The sequence below is a fragment of the Piliocolobus tephrosceles genome, chromosome 16 (genome assembly GCF_002776525.5).
Source record: "Piliocolobus tephrosceles isolate RC106 chromosome 16, ASM277652v3, whole genome shotgun sequence".
Taxonomy (NCBI): domain Eukaryota; kingdom Metazoa; phylum Chordata; class Mammalia; order Primates; family Cercopithecidae; genus Piliocolobus; species Piliocolobus tephrosceles.
The window spans coordinates 10,644,701-10,664,377 of NC_045449.1; the positions used below are offsets into that span (position 1 = coordinate 10,644,701).

General features: G+C 41.3%; 1 protein-coding gene across 2 annotated transcripts; it reads left to right on the forward strand.

Annotated features, from left to right (window-relative positions):
- Positions 1–4: 4 nt before the first annotated feature.
- On the forward strand, positions 5–16,889 carry ADPRM (ADP-ribose/CDP-alcohol diphosphatase, manganese dependent). Of its 2 annotated transcripts, none has more exons than XM_023190857.3 (4): positions 5–117; positions 7,154–7,780; positions 8,677–8,789; positions 14,782–16,889. In XM_023190857.3, exons 2-4 carry the CDS (start codon positions 7,180–7,182, stop codon positions 14,950–14,952), a joined length of 885 nt encoding a protein of 294 aa, XP_023046625.1. In that variant the 5' UTR covers positions 5–117; positions 7,154–7,179; the 3' UTR covers positions 14,953–16,889. The 2 variants fall into 2 exon arrangements, with proteins under 2 accessions (XP_023046625.1, XP_023046624.1); XM_023190856.3 differs by having other exon boundaries at positions 8,677–8,793; positions 14,782–15,185.
- Positions 16,890–19,677: the final 2,788 nt, after the last annotated feature.

Sequence of the window (19,677 nt, forward strand, 5' to 3'; positions counted from 1 at the left end):
CTTCCTCCGGAAGTCGGAAGGAGCCGCTCTGTCCGTCCCGCTCGTTGGTGGCGCGGTTGCTTGGCGCGGTTGCTTAGCCCGTAGTCAGGATTCGTTCAGCTGAGGGGCCGGTGCACGGTAGGTAGTTCCTTGCGGCTGGAGGCGGGTCAGGCGCGGGCTGGGCGGTGCCACGGGACCGCGGAGCCACGGGAAGGGGGATGCCTTAGGGGTCCAGGTGCGCGGCTGAGCCGAGGCAAGGCGGCCCCAAGCGCTGGGGGCGCGCCGCCTTGGTCGGGGGCTTCGGTGACCACAGCTAGCTCCTCGCCCCGGGGACACCCCAACCTCGGAAGAGAGAACACACTGCCTAGAAACCCACAGGACTGGGCAGCCCCCGTAACCCTACCTTGTCTGGCAGACTTTGTCAACGTCGTCCTGCCGGCCAAGAGGAAGTGCAAGATTGTTGACTCCTTTACGTCTTTGAAATAGAAACCGACCCATTGCAATTGAAATAATCTGTAACTTTAAAAAAAATTGCTAATTAGGATAATTTGAGTGGTTTGGGTGGTCTGGAAGAACTTTAAATGCCCAGCGCTTCTAGTTATTTAACATTATATTGTAACCTAATTAATAAAGCATAGCAGTGTATAAAGAAGTGTAGACGGCATGATATCCCGTCCCTTAACTTAGTCTTTCTGGGCCCCAGTTTCTTAAAATACTCTCACGGACTCCCTTGCTCCCTAAAGTTTCGTGATTTGAAGTTTGTTATGGGTTTCTCGTCCGGAACTGCTTATGTTCCTTATTAATGAGGCCAAGAGCATTCGTATGTTTTTCGTTCCTTGTACAAGTCTAACTTCATTCCATCTGCCTTTATTTATATCTTTAAGATCCGCAATATTAACCACTCCCACCCCGCCCCTACCTCGGTGGTTGCTTTGCAAAAACCTCTAATTACTTAACTACAGATCCCGCTCCTGTGTGGCTTTTTTTTTCCCCCCAAAGGACCGACACCGAGTAGGAGAAACTCGTGCTCTGGTGAGTGTTGGACCAGAGCATGGTTGGTTTGCTTGTTTTCTATGAGTTGGCCATACTAGCCAACTGTGCTGCTCTCTAACCCAGTAACAGAGCATCCTGTTAACCTGTGTTTCTTGATTCTCGGTTGGACTAGGATTTTCAGAAATTTCTGCCGGAGTTCTTAAATGTTTGTTCAGCACTTCAAGTTGTTAATCAAACTATTGTTTTCTATCTTAAAGTTGCCCGTGGGTAAGATTTTTACTCTTTTATCTTTGTGTATTTGTTTGCCCAGGGATAATTTTTTCCTGTAATTGACAAAACGACATAAAAGTACCTTGTGTAGTCAGGCAAATAGCATACAAAAAGTATTGTTCATCTCTAATTGCCCAATTGTAGGTTACCTGATCAGACACCCAAATTAAGATTGAAGTCAGTGTTTCTAGCTGATCTATTAAATTTTATTTGCTAAAGTGCTTCTTTTAGTAGCAACTTCTTCATATTAATTTTATAATATTAAATAAAATGCTATCATTGAAAACAGTTCTTGGGGCCAGATGTGGTGGCTCACACCTGTAATGCCATCATTTTGGGAGGCGGAGGTGAGTGGATCGCTGGAGCCTAGGAGTTTGAAACTGCAGTGAGCTGTGATCAGGCCACTGCATTCCAGTCTAGGCAACAAAGCAAGACTATGCCTCTAAAAAATAAGTAAAATAAAAATAAAATAGTTCCTGGCTTAAAGTAGGTGTTTTGTAACTGCATTTTGGATGAGTTGCTACTAACACCTGAGCCAGAGGGCAAGGACCCATGAAACTTTAGTGCCAGAAGGTGCCTACATTGTTATCTTGTATAAACCTTATCACTTTTATTACTGCTGTGAAACCAACAAAGTTAACAAATGAGGTTTATGTTTTGTTTTCCAGGTTAGATATTTTTCTTTTTTCTTTTCTTTCTTTTTGTTTTTTGAGACTCAGTCTCCCTCTGTCTCCCAGGCTGGAGTGTGCAGTGGTGCGATCTCAGCTCACTGCAACCTCCGCCTCCTGGGTTCAAGTGATTCTCCTGCCTCATCCTCCCAAGTAGCTGGGACTACAGGCGTGTGCCACCATGCCTGGCTAAATTTTTTTTTTTAATGTATTTTTAGTAGAGACGGTGTTTCATCGTGTTAGCCAGGATGGTCTCAATTTCCTGATGTGATCCGCCCGCCTCAGCCTCCCAAAGTGCTAGGATTACAGGCATGAGCCACCGTACCCGGCCCCAATTTAGATATTTTTCTTGAGAGAAGCAGGGCATGGATTAGTATCATCTGATATTGGTTCTATCAATAGTGATTCGATTTTGTTCTTGACATAACTTTAGGCTGGTTTGACTGGGACAGCTAGGCCCTAACTTTTTGTGAACTTCCCAGCACCCTAATGTGTTTACTTCAATTTTGTTCCAGACCCCTGCCCCTTGTGCCTAACTCCTAACCACAAACATTTCCTGCCCCAACTTAACTTTCCTTTTGGTATGCTCTCTGCATAGAAAACGTTTGCTGCACCCTTAGGCTAGGAGCCTCTGTTAACAATAGTTTCTCTGAACAGAGTCTCTCTTTATTAATCTCTAGACTTCCCCTGCTGCCCCCTTCACCTTTGACAATAGAGTGAAGGAAACATACTTTTTTCAGGATAGAGCTACTTCTTTTACAAGTTCATTATTGATGCTTGAAGGCTTTCCACAAGGAACTTCAGCCTTCTGCCGATCTTAAGTATTGGAGAAGTTTTATTAGTATGATCTTGTAGCAACTTTTCAGTAATTAAGCATCCTTGGATTTGGGAGGCCTGAGGCAGGTGGATCACTCGAGCTCAGGAGCTTGAGACCAGCCTGGGCAACATGGCAAAACCCTATCTCTATAAAAACAAAACAAAAAAAGTCAAAAAAAAAAAAAAGGCCAGGTGTGTTGGTACCTGCCTGTAGTCCTAGCTACCAGGGAGGCTGAATTGGGAGGATCACTTGAGCCCAGGAAGTCGAGGCTACAGTGAGCCGTGATTGCACCACTGCACTCCAGCCTGGGCAACAGGCAACAGAGCCAGACCCTGTCTCAGAAAAAAAAAAAAAAAAATTATGCGTAAGGTGGTTTTCTCAAAATGCTGCCTACTTACCCTGTACCATGACTTGATGGGAATTTTGAGAGCAACTCTTACAAACTTTTCTACATTATTCTCTTCTATTAAAATGTTGCAGTAGTTTCAGTTATCTGAGGCTCATTAGACGGATTTTCAGATATATAATTTTAAAATTATTTTCTTAACATGCATATAGTACTTTATGGTTTACAGAGATTTACAAAGTAATAGTTTACTGTGATCATAACTCAGTTGAAGCTCACAATAACCTGTTGAAGGTTATTTTGCTCCAGGAAACACGAGGACTATAATTCAGTTCTGGGTCTTTCCTTTCAAAGCAGCTTTCAGCACTTCATAACACCTCTTTAAAACTTAGATAATGTAGCATATAATAAATGGTGCAGGCAGACTTTGAAAACAAAGTTCACTAAAAACTTGCCATTCTCCTTTCTATTCAAAAGCGAAATATTTCCTTAGGTCTTCTAATTTTTCCAGGTTTGATTTTCTCTAAATTTTTGAATTTTTTTTTAAACTTTAAAATTTTTTTTCTTTTTTTTTTTGAGATGGAGTCTCGCTGTGTTGCCCAGGCTGGAGTGCAGTAGCACGATCTTTGTTCACTGCCAGCTCTGCCTCCCGGGTTCACGCCATTCTCCTACCTCAGCGTCTTGAGTAGCTGGGACTACAGATGCCTGCCACCACACCCAGCTAATTTTTGTATTTTTAGTAGAGATGGGGTTTCACCATGTTAGCCAGGATGGTCTCAATCTCCTGACCTCGTGATCCGCCCGCTTTGGCCTCTCAGAGTGCTGGGATTACAGGCGTGAGCCACCGTGCCTGGCCTATATATACATTTTTAAACACACATAAAAGTAGTTAGAATAAACCTCTTGCATGCATTCCTAGCTTCAGCAATTATCCTCTACTCACTGGTTTTTTTGTGTGTCTGTATTTGGTGGAGGGAGGGAGCTAGTTTGAAAAAATTTCTGACATTAGAGTGCTTATTAATTCTAAATTTCCTCATTGGAGGTGGCTTTGAGTTTTTGATCTCTCTGTTCACCAGGATCAATCTTTCTGAGCTCCCCCAATGTCTCCCTGAACCAAGAAAGGGAAGGCTGAACTCCCTAGGAGAGTCAGTTCCCTAACCACCTGGTTCTTTTTGCCCTGACATACTCACTTCTGATCCTGTCTTCCCTGAATATGTTTCTGAAATCTGAAATGCCCCCAAATCAGAAACTTGAGCACCAACATAAAGCTCAAAGGAAATGTTCATTGGAGCATTTTGGATTTTGGATTTTCAGATCAGGAATGCTCAACTGTTAAGTATATTCCAAAATCTGAAAAAGTTTGAAATCTAAAACACTTCTGGTCCCAAGCATTTTGGATAAAGGGATACTAACCTTATTTTTAAAAGCCGTGTATATTCAACACTTTGGATCGCTCTTTTTCCCCTAGAACACATTGCTGTTTTGAAGTGCGCTCCTTGGTGCTTCTCTCCACATTAACTTTCCTTAAAAATTGCCAGTTCTTAGGATAGCCTTGAGTTTTTCTCAGCTGAACTGTGTTCCAGTAGAAGGTGTATTTGAGTGGATTTTGGTATCAAATGACAGAAAATAAATTTGATTTAGCTTTAAGCCCAGGAGAATTTATGTGCTGATATGTGTAACTGAATGACCAGAGATGGTTCTAGCAGGGACAGGTGAATTTAGGTATTCAACTAATGTTTTCAGAAATCTCTGTCTTTCCATCATTCGGAATTGTTTCCTTCTGTGTTGGATTTCTTGTCCATTCATTTTTCTCCAAAAATTGAAGCCTTAGTTTATCAGCGTAGGAGACAGTGACTACTTTTGCTAGTAGTGCCAGCAGCGCCTGTCCCAGGGCTGATGCTTATTGTGACCTAGCTTGAGTTGCATGCCTACCCCTAACTGGCCAGAGGAAACTGGGCTTTTATTGGCCAGGTCTGGGCCATGTGTCTGCTATTTCACTTCCCTAGCCAGTGAATGGGGATGGAGGTCAGACCACAAGAACTGAGAGTGGGGAATTGGATAAATGCCTAGAGAAAAATTGGGGTGCTGTCACCTTAAGAACAGGAAATGAATGCTGGGTAGGCAAAAATAACAGCTGTCTTGTGGAGAGAAGATCCAATTCATTGGGACTAAATCCCCTCCAGGAGATCCACAACACATATCACCATAAAGGCTCTGAGTTTAAAGACAAAAACAAGCTCACTTGGCAGGGGATAAGATCACCCCCCAGAAATAGTTTTCTCTTAACCTTGGTGATAATATTCATGTTATATACTTGCTAAGTTATCTTCTGATTTGATTCTTCTATTAATCTGAACTTGGAATCGCAAATATTTGAAACCTAACATAAGGCTAGAGATTTTTAAACTGACTTAGATGGATTTTTGTATTTCCTGTAATTGTATTGAAGTTACCTGCTTTTCCAATCAGATTACCTCTAATTTATACATCCTCATACATACTTACTGACTTGATATCTAATGAGATTTTCAGATAGGGGCTGCAGGAAGAAACAGGCAAACTGAAAAAAGTATAGGATTTCCATCTCTTTATGGTGCTGTTACCTATTTTAGGGCTAGTTATACCCAACCAGATTAAGGAAGAAAGTAGCTGAAACTCATAATTAGGTGGATTAAAGAGTGTATCATTAGTAACAACAGTTTTAGGATGAAAAGAGGCCCCTAATTCTCAGATAAGTCAAATTGAAGTCTTATCCTTATTCCAATTGTGGAGTTGTTTTCATCTCTTATTAGTACTCTTAGAGTTGTTATAGGAGTACTCTTAGAGTTGGGATTTTACATGTCCATAGAGGTTTAAGTAGGAACTCTGTAGATATATTTGTCAAATGACTAGAGATGAGGCGTCTGAAAGTAATTTTAGAAAGTCAAGTGAATTTTTAGGTTTTAAGTAATTCAGACACCACAGCAACAGTTTATTACTATAGTCTTTATGACAAAAATCATTGACAATTTAGGATCTTGGCCTTTGATTTTTGTTTGAATCATTAGCGTTCTGGGCTCGTTTAAGAGATTATAATTTACAGTTTAAACAATCGAGTAATAGTTTTTTCAAGTTTAAATCTTGCTCTTTTTGGCCACTGAGGCAGGGCAGAGATCATTTATCAGAAGAAAAGATTTCATCTTTTCTGTTTTGATGTGGGGTAGGTTAATATTCAAGTTTAAAATAAAAAAAAAAAAACCCTGGTTCAAATTAGGATCCAGGGCTGGGTGTGGTGTCTCACACCTGTAATCCCAGCTACTTGGGAGGCTGAGGTGGAAGGATTGCTTGAGTCCAAGACCAGCCTGGGCAACATAGTGACCCTGTCAAAAAGAAAAAAAAAACACAAACAAAAAAAGCAAATTTTAATCCCAACTATTGAAGAACCAGGAACCACTGCTCACAGAAATAATAGTCACATCAGTTAGTTTTTGTGCTGGATTTTTTTGTTGTTGTCATTTAAAATTATTCCTCCCCTTTCATATCTGCATTGCCTCCCCCTCACCTATTACTTCAGATATAAAATTTGAGAAACTTATTTTGGGTGACCTACCCGCCAAGGAAGAGAAAAGATTCAGCCTGACACAAAATAACCCATAATAGGAATCTTTTGCAAAGTATATACAGTGAATGAATGTAATATACAGCTTTCTAAAACGAATAATCTTGAAGTTTTGATAGAATTGTTTGGTGTTTGTGGGACAGGTGTGTGTGTGTTTAAAATGAGTATTTCTTAAAAATCAGCAATTATTCCAGATTTAAATTGGACTTTATTAGCATTAGAATGTCTATTTATTGATAGGATAGTACCTTTTATAAATTGTTACTCTTCTGAAAGAGATTATCATCTATTTTCCAGAAGAGAAAGCAAGTGTTTTAGAGGGTTAGGAGTTTAGACCTAAGACTGTTGGACTCTAAAGCCCATGTACTTTTTCCTGTACCAAGCTGTCTAATGAATTAACCTTTAACATTCCCTTTATCATTTTCTTCAGTGAAATTGGGAAATTAAAACGTTTATAATTTAGCTATCTTTTTTTACTTTAGTTGATTTAGAAACCTGTTTGGAGGTTATGGATGATAAACCCAGTCCTGAAGCCCTAAGTGAGAGTTCAGAGCGTCTTTTCTCCTTTGGCGTTATTGCAGATGTTCAATATGCTGACTTAGAAGATGGCTTTAATTTTCAAGGAACCAGGCGGCGATACTACAGACATAGTCTTCTTCACTTACAGGGCGCCATTGAAGACTGGAATAATGAAAGCAGCACGCCCTGTTGTGTCCTTCAGCTTGGAGATATCATTGATGGATATAATGCACAGTATAATGCATCCGAGAGGTCCCTAGAACTTGTTATGGACACATTCAAGAGGCTTAAAGTTCCAGTTCATCATACATGGGGAAACCATGAATTCTATAACTTCAGTAGAGAGTATTTAACACTCTCTAAACTTAACACTAAGTTTCTAGAAGATCAGATTGTACATCATCCCGAGACCATGCCTTCAGAGGATTATTATGCTTATCATTTTGTACCATTCCCTAAATTCCGGTTCGTTTTACTTGATGCGTATGACTTGAGTGTCTTGGGCATGGATCAGTCTTCTCCAAGATACGAGCAGTGTATGAAGATATTGAGGGAGCACAATCCAAATACGGAACTGAATAGTCCTCAAGGTGAATTATTCCTTTGAGCTGAGAATCTAATAGATTGTCTTTAAATTCTTCAACTACCTTTTATTCAGCAGGAAGATGGACAATTAAGGTAAAAGAATATTGTCACTTGTTCAGGGTCAGGATTTCTCACAAGCCCGCTCTCACATGGATTGGTTACAGCTGATTCAAGATTGATTAAATTAACAGATATTTTAAATGCCTGTTCTAGGCCGGGCACTTTTTCCAGGGGTAGCTATTCCGAGCTATAAACAATACTAACAATATTACTTTTTGATGGATGGAATGGAGGGAACAAACACAGTAAGTGGGCAAGACAGATGATAAATGAAACAGAAACAAGATGATTTCCATGGTCATAAGTGCTGCCAAGAGTGTTGTGGAAAAGGATTAGGGTTACTATTTTAGATTAGGTGATTAGGGAAAGCCTCTCCAAGGAAAAAGATATTTAAGCTGAGACCTAAATGACAAGGAGGAGTCTCCCTTGGAAAGAATGGGCATAGGGAGTTAGCAGACTGAGGGAAAAACATGCACAGGCACTAAATGGAATAAGACTTGAGCACTGTTGAAGAGCACAGGAAAGGGCCAGTGAGGTACAAGATGATTTTGAGTGTAAACAGGGCCAAGACTATGTAGTGGCTCAATGGACTTAATAAGAAGTTTGCATTTTTAATCTAATGGAAAGCCAGCGAAGTAAGCAGGGGACTGTCAAGAGTGAGATGCAGTGTAATTTATTTATATATTTCTCTAAATGCTTGTGATTTCCTATGTTAAGTTGATTATTGCTAATCAGATGTTCCTAAAGAAAAAACAAATGTCCCTACATTAACTAAATTTGAATGTCCAAATGAGGGGAAAAAATGACTTTTGATGGGTCTAACTTACTGCATTCATTTCAGGACTTTCTGAGCCCCAGTTTGTCCAGTTTAATGGAGGATTCAGCCAAGAACAGCTAAACTGGTTGAATGAAGTGCTTACATTCTCTGATACAAACCAAGAAAAGGTGGTGATTGTGAGTAAGTATTTAAATTATCTGATTACACTAACATTTCAGAGATTGGGAAAAGTTAGGTGTTAAAGCATACTAACAATATTTGTGTTTTGCTATCCTCTTTCTATAAAATGGACACTTAGTTTAAACATTTCTATTGAGAAACCACCTGAATATAAGATTAACATTTAAGAATGAACCAGGAAAACGTAAATAACAAACATCTTGCCATATATTGGAGCCTGTGAGTTGGCCTTTTAGGTTCAAAGTCGAATTTCCTCAAATGAGATCAGTTTATGAAGTAATTTCTCTTTTAAACATTATTATTATTATTGAAATCATTGTAGATTCACATGCATTTATAAGAAATAATTCAGAGCAATCAATTCTATGCTTTGCCGTTTCCCCCAACGTTAACATTTTGTAAAACTTTAGTATAATATCACTAGCAGAATATTGACATTAATACAAAAATAAAAACTCCAGGAGTTTGGCTTTTTTAAGTTGTTGTTGTTTTTTTAAACCTTCTCTCCATGAGAGAAGCAAGAACCCAAAGGTGAGATGACTTCACCGTGATAACTAAGACATAAAAATCACTAAGAAACTTGACTCAAAATTAAAAACAAGCTGAATTCAGCCTGGCCAACATGATGAAACCCCATCTCTACTAAAAATACAAAAAAACGTTAGCAGGGCACGGTGGCACGCGCCTGTAGCTCCAGCTGCTTGAGAGGCTGAGGCAGGAGAATTGCATGAACCAGGAGGTGGAGGTTGCAGTGAGCCGAGATTGTGCCACTGCACTCCAGCCTGGGTGACAAAGATCTTATCTCAAAAATAAATAAATACATACATAAATAAAGCCAAGCACAAACAAAAAACACTGAGCTGAATTCTGAAGTGTGGAATCCAGGTTGCAATCAGCTTATAAAGGAGCTTGACGCCACACTAAACAATTTGTTGGTGGAAGTCAGTACCAAGGCGTAGATCCTTTCCTCAAGGTAGGAAGCCTTGAATTTCTTAAACTCTAATGAAGTAATTTCTTTTTTTTTTATTTTTTTTTATTTATTTTTATTATACTTTAAGTTCTAGGGTACATGTGCATAACGTGCAGGTTTGTTACATATGTATACATGTGCCATGTTGGTGTGCTGCACCCATCAACTCATCAGCACCCATCAATTCATCATTTATATCAGGTATAACTCCCCAATGCAATCCCTCCCCCCTCCCCCCTCCCCATGATAGGCCCCAGTGTGTGATGTTCCCCTTCCCGAGTCCAAGTGAGCTCATTGTTCAGTTCCCACCTATGAGTGAGAACATGCGGTGTTTGGTTTTCTCTTCTTGTGATAGTTTGCTAAGAATGATGGTTTCCAGCTGCATCCATGTCCCTACAAAGGACACAAACTCATCCTTTTTTATGGCTGCATAGTATTCCATGGTGTATATGTGCCACGTTTTCTTTTTTTTTTTTTTTTTTTTGAGACGGAGTCTCGCTCTGTCGCCTGGGCTGGAGTGCAGTGGCCAGATCTCAGCTCACTGCAAGCTCCGCCTCCTGGGTTCCCGCCATTCTCCTGCCTCAGCCTCCGAGTAGCTGGGACTACAGGCGCCCGCCACCTCGCCCGGCTAGTTTTTTGTATTTTTTAGTAGAGACGGGGTTTCACCATGTTAGCCAGGATGGTCTCTATCTCCTGACCTCGTGATCCGCCCGTCTCGGCCTCCCAAAGTGCTGGGATTACAGGCTTGAGCCACCGCGCCCGGCCCGTGCCACGTTTTCTTAATCCAGTCTGTCACTGATGGACATTTGGGTTGATTCCAAGTCTTTGCTATTGTGAAATAATGCCACACATCTACAACCATCTGATCTTTGACAAACCTGACAAAAACAAGAAATGGGGAAAGGATTCCCTATTTAATAAATGGTGCTGGGAAAATTGGCTAGCCATAAGTAGAAAGCTGAAACTGGATCCTTTCCTTACTCCTTATACGAAGATTAATTCAAGATGGATTAGAGACTTAAATGTTAGACCTAATACCATAAAAACCCTAGAAGAAAATCTAGGTAGTACCATTCAGGACATAGGCATGGGCAAGGACTTCATGTCTAAAACACCAAAAGCAACGGCAGCAAAAGCCAAAATTGACAAATGGGATCTAATTAAACTAAAGAGCTTCTGCACAGCAAAAGAAACTACCATCAGAGTGAACAGGCAACCTACAGAATGGGAGAACATTTTTGCAATCTACTCATCTGACAAAGGGCTAATTTCCAGAATCTACAAAGAACTCAAACAAATATACAAGAAAAAAACAAACAACCCCATCAAAAAGTGGGGAAAGGATATGAACAGACATTTCTCAAAAGAAGACATTCATACAGCCAACAGACACATGAAAAAATGCTCATCATCACTGGCCATCAGAGAAATGCAAATCAAAACCACAATGAGATACCATCTCACACCAGTTAGAATGGCAATCATTAAAAAATCAGGAAACAATAGGTGTTGGAGAGGATGTGGAGAAATAGGAACACTTTTACACTGTTGGTGGGATTGTAAACTAGTTCAACCATTATGGAAAACAGTATGGTGATTCCTCAAGGATCTAGAACTAGATGTACCATATGACCCAGCCATCCCACTACTGGGTATATACCCAAAGGATTATAAATTATGCTACTACAAAGACACATGCACACGTATGTTTATTGCGGCACTATTCACAATAGCAAAGACTTGGAATCAACCCTAATGAAGTAATTTCTAAGTGAGAAATTCAGTTCGGGGACCATGCCAAATCTCAGCCTTCGAGACCTGCCTGTCAGCAAAGTGGCCACCAGAGGCCACTGCTGCCTAGATGCAGCAAAATGCATCCCCTGGTATCACGGGATGCGGGCTAAAGGCTCGGCTGCCATTGAGCACTGTGCAGTTCTCTAGCTGTGCCTCCCACACAGTCACAAGGAAGTTAGATTTGTATTATTTTCATTTAGAATCATTTTTTGATGGATACACTGCCATCAGAGATTGTAGGAACCCAGGGGTGCTTAAAACATACGTGTGTGTGTGCACATGCGCACGTGAAAACACACATACACGGAACTGAATTTGGATTTGCAGCATGGTGGGGAGACTTGGTTTGGAGGTTGAGATTAGAGCCCTTGGTTTAGAGTTAGAATTGATGTGGGGTAATAGGTGAGAAGGCTAGACTGAGAGCCGGAAGGACAGGATTCCATTCTGGCTCTGGTTTATATGAACTGTGTGGGCCTGGGCAAATAGCAAACCTACAAACTGCAGTGTTTTCAATAGTGTATCTAATGAAATTATGAATATGAAACCCCTGACCAAGCACGTTGGCTCATGCCTGTAATCCCAGCACTTTGGGAGGCTGAGGTGGGCAGATCATGAGGTCAGGAGTTCGAGACCAGCCTGGCCAACATGGTGAAACCCCATCTCTACTAAAAATACAAAAATTAGCCAGGCGTGGTGGCAGGTGCCTGTAATCCCAGCTACTCGGGAGGCTGAGGCAGGAGAATCGCCTGAAAGCAGAAGGTGGAGGTTGCAGTGAGCCGAGATCACCCCACTACACTCCAGCCTGGGCAACAAGAGTGAAACTCCGTCTCAAAAAAAAAAAAAAAAGAAAGAAAGAAACCCCTTTGAAAATGATAGGCTATTCAGATAGTTGATTATATAAAACTATATTTCTATCTGTAAAGGTAGTTTTTACTTATTAATCTTCCACTGATGTGGTAAAAACACATAGAAGGAGCAGAAGTGTTTCTGCTACCACTCGAATACCAAATGTCATTCAAGGGTTGGAAGAGATGAGTGCCCTTGGGTTGCTGGAATGATGTGACACCTTTTGGTTCTATAATAACTGGTCTCAGAAACTAGGATACTTCTTGACTTGTGTCTGCTTTTAAGTTTTCCTCTGTCAGCCTGTTCTGGAGCTGAAAGGAAGCTAGAGATCATATAGCAAGCCTTTGAATTGTAAAGATAAGGAAACTGAAGCCCAATGAGAGTGAATTGCATAGCAGAATCATGGAGCTGCTGACAGCACTGAGACTAGAAGCCACGCTTTATGTCTCCATCCCCTTTCCCATGTGATCCTGTGTTCTTCCCTTTTTATTCATGGCGGTACACCTATCTAGCTTAGCGGTCTCTTAAATTTCTTCTACCATTTGATGTAAGCCTAGAAACTGGAAAAGCAAACTTTTAAAAATGGAATGATTGAAGTTTTCTTTAGTGAAGTTTAAAAGTTAAAGTGTAATAGACATTTTCTTTTGCTTTTTAACTTTCATGGTGGCTACCCCAAGGTCACCCTACTTTTTGAATTTTGGCCATGCAGTTGGAAGGATAGAATTGCCATTAGCTGAGACAGGGGACATTGCAGGATGAGGGGTGTGAGTGAGTGGAGAGGGCAGGAGTTCAGGTTTGGAAATAGAAGTTTCAGATGCCTACCAGACATCAGTGGAGATGTTGAGTGGGCAGTTTAGACATTAGAAGTCTGAAATTCAGAATAGAGATTTGGGCTAGATAATAAATGTGGAAGTTGAAAGAGTATAGATGACATTTAAGGCACATAAATCACTAAGAGATCACCAATGCATTAGGTATAAATAGAGAAGTCTGAGGACCAAGCATTCAGGTACTCCTGGTAAGATATTGGGGAAATGAAGGGCAACCAGCAAAGGAGACTGGAAATTAGTGGCCATTGAAGTTGGGGAAAAACTAGAAAGACACCACTAGGAGAAACAGTGGGGTCCTGGAATCCAAGTGTTTCAGGGAGATGGGAACAACTAATTGTGTCAAATGCTGCAGGGACTTGATAGATGAGTCTGTATGGCTTCGAGGTGCTGGAAAGCTGCACACACCTTTGGACGCTTAGCCCTTAGGTGGTAATCAGCGTGTGTATGCACTTTAAAAAAAAAAAAGCAACTTGTATTACAGATATTAGGTAGAAGCATGTTTAAATTTTAGAATAAAAATGAACAGTAGAAAAAAGTGATTTAATGGGAAGATGCAACGTGAGCTGTACTTCAGAGTGAGAACCATGGCTTGATCTTAGATGTGTTGCTGTTAGAAATTCCAACTTCTCCTCACTCTGCTTCCACATATCTCCTCTGGACGCCAGTATAAATCTTCCCTGTTTTAACTCAGTTTTTCATCTGTAAAGTGGGTATGGTTACCTTGATCTCACGGGTGTTTAAAGTCTCACAAATCAGTTCTGAGACATTGTTTATGTCAGTGACACATAATCCATGGCCCATCCCGAAACTGTTTATTTATTTATTTATATTTACATTTTTTGAGACGGAGTCTCCCTTTGTCACCCAGGCTGAAGTGTGGTGGTGTGATCTTGGCTCACTGCAGCCTCCGCCTGCTGGGTTCAAGCAATTCTTCTGCCTCAGCCTCCCGAGTAGCTGGGACTACAGGCACCTACCACCATGCCCGGCTGATTTTTGTATTTTTAGTAGAAACAGGTTTCACCATGTTGTCCAGGCTGGTCTTGAACTCCTGACCTCAGATGATCCAGCTGCCTTGGCCTCCCAAAGTGTTGGGATTACAGGCGTGAGCCACCACGCCCGGCCTGCTCTTTTATTTAATGTTACATCATTCTATGTATATAACATTCATATTTAAGGAAATCAATGGGATTGGATTCCAGCACAGCACCTGCCCAATTTCGGGCTGCCTTTGCAGACTGCCCTGCATAGGACACCCTCGATCTTCCTCAGTGTTTGGGCAGCTTGAGGCAACGTAGGCCTCAGAGATTCAGGGTTTTGCCTCTGCAGCAGCCTGTCGCACCTCATGTGAACTGTCTCACCCTTCTAAGCTCCAGAAACGTGGCTGTAGATGGCCTAGTTTTCTCATGTGTGTGAATTCTCTCTGGTCTCAGTTCATTTGCATAATGAGATAGCAATTTTTTTTCTTTTTCTGAGTATTAGCTTTTAGCCGTTTATTTTTATAGAAGAGATATTTCTTGGTTCATAACTCTTCTTTTCTTTAACTAACAGGCCATCTTCCCATTTACCCAGACGCCTCTGACAGTGTGTGCCTGGCCTGGAACTACAGAGATGCCCTGGCAGTCATTTGGTCTCATGAGTGCGTGGTGTGTTTCTTTGCTGGTCACACCCATGATGGTGGCTACTCTGAGGATCCTTTTGGTGTATATCACGTCAGCCTAGAAGGAGTTATTGAAACAGCTCCAGACAGCCAAGCTTTTGGCACAGTTCATGTCTATCCTGACAAAATGACGTTGAAAGGGAGAGGCAGAGTTCCAGACAGAATTATGAATTACAAGAAAGAAAGAGCCGTCCATTGTTAGTCTAATTTATTTTGTTTAACTTGATAGAAAGTGAGCTTTGTGTTTGTCTCTCCTAAACAAAAAAATAAAAATCCTCTGTCTCATTGTTTAGTATTCAGCTTGCATAACAAAATATATTTATAGTTTCGGTGTGTGTTGGTTGATAAAATACTCAGAAATGTTATTTTGGATCATGTATCCATTGTAAGTCAGGAACAAAATAAACCAGTGAGGAGACTGAGGCAGGGGTGTATGGTCCTTATAAGGGGCATATAATCCTCATGAGGGATTTTATTTGGCCTTACCTGATTTTTTTTTAACTTTTTACAAGGAGAATGTATTCACATGTATTAACTATGTAACTTCAAGTTCACCATATAAGCTCAGGTAAACTTTTTCTGTTCACCCTGCTGTGTAAACGAGCTTTGGACAATTTTTGTTCAGAACACCTATACTTGGATTTTTATAGGCTTGTATTCCCATTTTGTAAACAAAATTACCAAGAGTTATTTCACGGGTAAGCGTGTGGCACTCCCATCCCTGTAAGAAGGGCCTCCAGAAAAGTCACGTAGTCCTCTTGGGATTCACAGGACCAAGTGGCAGTACAGCCATGTGCCAGCCAGCTTGGTCTGTTTGGGCCACCAGCCACTGCTGTGTGAAGCTACAGCAGGTAAATGAATTTACGCTGATTCCCCTTATACAGTAATGGGACATGTTAAACACCGTTTTCATATGTGCTAAGGCTTATGTGCAGAAACACTAGATGGCAAATGGGGACTATTCAGATGTAGAGAAAGTTTGATTGAGGGCCTAAACAACTGTAAGATATAAGCATGCCTGTTGAATACAGGGGCACTATAAGGATGTAAAGGAGTATTAGCTTTCTATGGCTGCTGTAACAAATTCCCACAGACCTGGTGGCTTAAATCAACACATACTTGTCCTCTTGCAGTTCTGGAGGTCAGAAGTCTGAAGTCATTTCCACTTGGCTGAAACCAAGGTGTTGGCAGGGCCGTGCTCCCTGAGGAGGGTCTAGGAGGAATCCTCTTCCAGCCTCCAGAGCTGTACTTCTTGCATTCTGTGGCTCATGGCCCCTTCTTCTATCTTCAAAGCCCGCAGTGTAGCATCTTCAGATCTTTCTTTACTGTCGTATCATATTCTCTGCTGTCCATAGTCAGATCTACTTCAGCCTTTGTCTTGCAAGGACACTTATAGTAACATTTAGGGCCCATCCAGGTAAACCCCATCTCAGGATGGCTTAATCACAGCTACAAAATTTATTTTGTGCTATAAGGTAACATAGGTTCCAGGGATTAGGACATGGATATCTTTGAGGGCCATTGTTCAGCTGACCAGAGGTGACTATAATGTACTCTTGCACTCATAGACCTTACCATGAATTGGACATCCATCAGTCAAATGTGTGAAATTTGCTGTTACACAAAGAAAGGACTGACGGAACATGGAAGATGAATTTAATTTTGTTCAAAGCGATTGGGGATGACATACAAAATGTAGAAAAATGGCTTGAATAAGTGGGGAAGAGTATATCAAGTAGAATAGCAAAAGCAGAGGCGTCGAAGGATATGCCGAAGTTAGACATGGCCAGTCATGCTGTGACGATTCACCAAAAAGGTGCCAGGCTGGGGGCAGGGGGATATGGCAAGAAATACGACAGAAAAGGGCAGGCTGGGGCTATATTATGGAGACCCTTGAATGATGAGCCAAGAGTTACAATTTAACTTGCCAGATAGTGTGGAGCCCCTAGAGCTTTCTGAGCTGGGGAAATACATGATTAGATTTGTGTGAAATAGAGAACAATGGAAGAAAAATGTGAAGGTGAGAAAGATTTTAACAATAGAGGTTGGGCATGGTGGCTCACGCCTGTAATCCCAGCACTTCGGGAGGCCAAGGTGGGTGGATCACTTGAGGTCAGGAGTTCCAGACCAGCCTGGCCAACATGGTGAAACGCCGTCTCTACTAAAAACACAAAAATTACCTGGGCATGGTGGCAGGTGCCTGTAGTCCCAGCTACTTGGGAGGCTGAGGCAGGAGAATTGCTTGAACCCAGGAGGTGGAGATTGCAGTGAGCTGAGATCGCGCCACTGCACTCCAGCCTGGGGGACAGAGCAAGACTCCATCTCAAAAAAAAAGATTTTAATAGAAATATTAAATTTAATAATACTTAAATTCAATTTCATTAATAAAGACTTCAAAAGACTCTTCCACCAAAAGTTAGTGCCTTTTATATGCTTAACTCGAAATGTAAAAGAGACTATGAATATTCACATAATTTCATAGTCTGATATGGGAGAGGCAGACATGATGAAAGCACATCTTGAACGTGACTGTCTTTAAGCACAGAAGTAAACATGACTTGGTCAATGGGTAGAGACCATAGGGAATTTGCAGATGAGTCTGTTTCTTTGCATGTGACTTCAGTAGTTAATTAATACTAAAGGAGGTATAAAAGCCACAAGTATGTAAGCAAAATGTACACTGGAAAACTCAAATTCTTGATGTGTATTTTACTGATCCTTGAGTTTCACTTTGACTGTTTTAATATCAACTAGATTTGTTTTCTCCCTTTTTACTCATTCAAGTCTTAATCTTAGACAATTTCTCACCATTCGGTGGCCACTGTGCCAATAGCAAAAACGAAATACCCATACCTCCTTTAACAAATATTTATAGAATATTTACTATAGTAATAAAGACAATAAAAATAGACAAACTACCAGACTCATTTACACTCTCCTAACCTGTGGAAGGTACTACTCGTTCTTTTTGAGTGAAGTATTTCCCAGATCTGTCTTTCCTAGATCAGACAAAACAGTATCTGACCACAGAGTTTGATGCTTGCGTATGTAAAAAGTTGCCATCGGCCGGGTGCGGTGGCTCAAACCTGTAATCCCAGCACTTTGGGAGGCTGAGACGGGCAGATCACGACGTCAGGAGATCGAGACCATCCTGGCGAACACGGTGAAACCCCGTTTCTACTAAAAAAATACAAAAAACTAGCCAGGCGTGGTGGCGGGTGCCTGTAGTCCCAGCTACTCGGGAGGCTGAGGCAGGAGAATGGTGTAAACCCAGGAGGCGGAGCTGGCAGTGGGCTGAGATCCGGCCACTGCACTCCAACCTGGGCGACAGAGTGAGACTCCATCTCAAAAAAAAAAAAAAAAAAGTTGCCATCCAGATGCTTAAATATAGGACTGTCCAACAGAAATGCAATGTGAGCCACATAAATAAAAGTAAACAGAAATAGATAAAATCAACTTAACAGTATATTTAACCCAATATAGCCAAAATATTGTTTCAACATGTAATCAATACAAAAAATATTTTACATTCTTTTTCTACCCATGTCTTTAAAATCCATTGTATTTTACATTTAAAGCCCCACTCATTTGGACAATAAAATTTCATTGAAAATACTTTATCTGTATTTAGGTATCATAAAATTTGCAATTGGAAAGTTAGATTCAAATACCCAAGTTGTTCCAAACACGGTGAGTTTTCTAATCATCAAGTACCCATTTTAAAATGAAAATGGAAATGAAAAAAACAAAACCTCTCCTCCCTAGGGTTGCTTTGGACATCCATTTATAAAGAATGTGTATAGATTTTGACCTTATTTCTCATTTAGAAGGTACTTATATTCCCTATTTCCTTCCTGATTGGTCCCTAATTCCTTTATTCTATCTAGCTTCCCTTTCTTTCCAAGACATGCCTGCTCATTTGGTTCATCTAGAGTTCTCCTTGAGTTCACTGCACTGTGCCAGATCTGGATAAGATTAGTTTAGGCCTGGGCTAGGCATGGTGGCTCACACCTGTAATCCCAGCACTTTGGGAGGCCGAGGTGGACAGATCGCTTGAACTCAGGAGTTCAAGACCAGCCTGGGCAGCATGGCGAAACCCTGTCTCTACGAAGAATTTAAAAAAAATTAGCCAGGCGTGGTGGTGCACACCTGTAGTCCTAGCTCCTTGGGAGGCTGAGGTAGGAGATCACCTGAGCCCCTGGAGGTCCAGACTGCACTGAGCCATGATCATGCCACTGCACTCCAGCCTGGGCAATGGAGTGAGACTGTCTTAAAAAAAAGGAAAGAAAGATCGGGGTATAGCTCTCTCTTGAATCTCTATTTCAGTATATTACCCAATCCCTGCTCCCTTCTATTTATTTATTTATTTATTTATTTATTTATTTATTTAATTTATTTATTTATTTGAGACGGAGTCTCGCTCTGTCGCCCAGGATGAAGTGCAGTGGCGCAATCTCGGCTCACTGCAAGCTCCGCCTCCCGGGTTTACGCCATTCTCCTGCCTCAGCCTCCCGAGTAGCTGGGACTACAGGCACCCGCCATCTCGCCCGGCTAGTTTTTTGTATTTTTTAGTAGAGACGGGGTTTCACCGTGTAGGCCAGGATGGTCTCGATCTCCTGACCTGGTGATCCACCCGTCTCGGCCTCCCAAAGTGCTGGGAATACAGGCTTGAGCCACCGCGCCCGGCCTCCCCTCTATTTGAATCATGGACAGCTCTCCTTAATCTTTCTGAATACTTTATATCTTCAGAGTGTTCTTACATTATCTAGATTGATCTTTGCTACTGT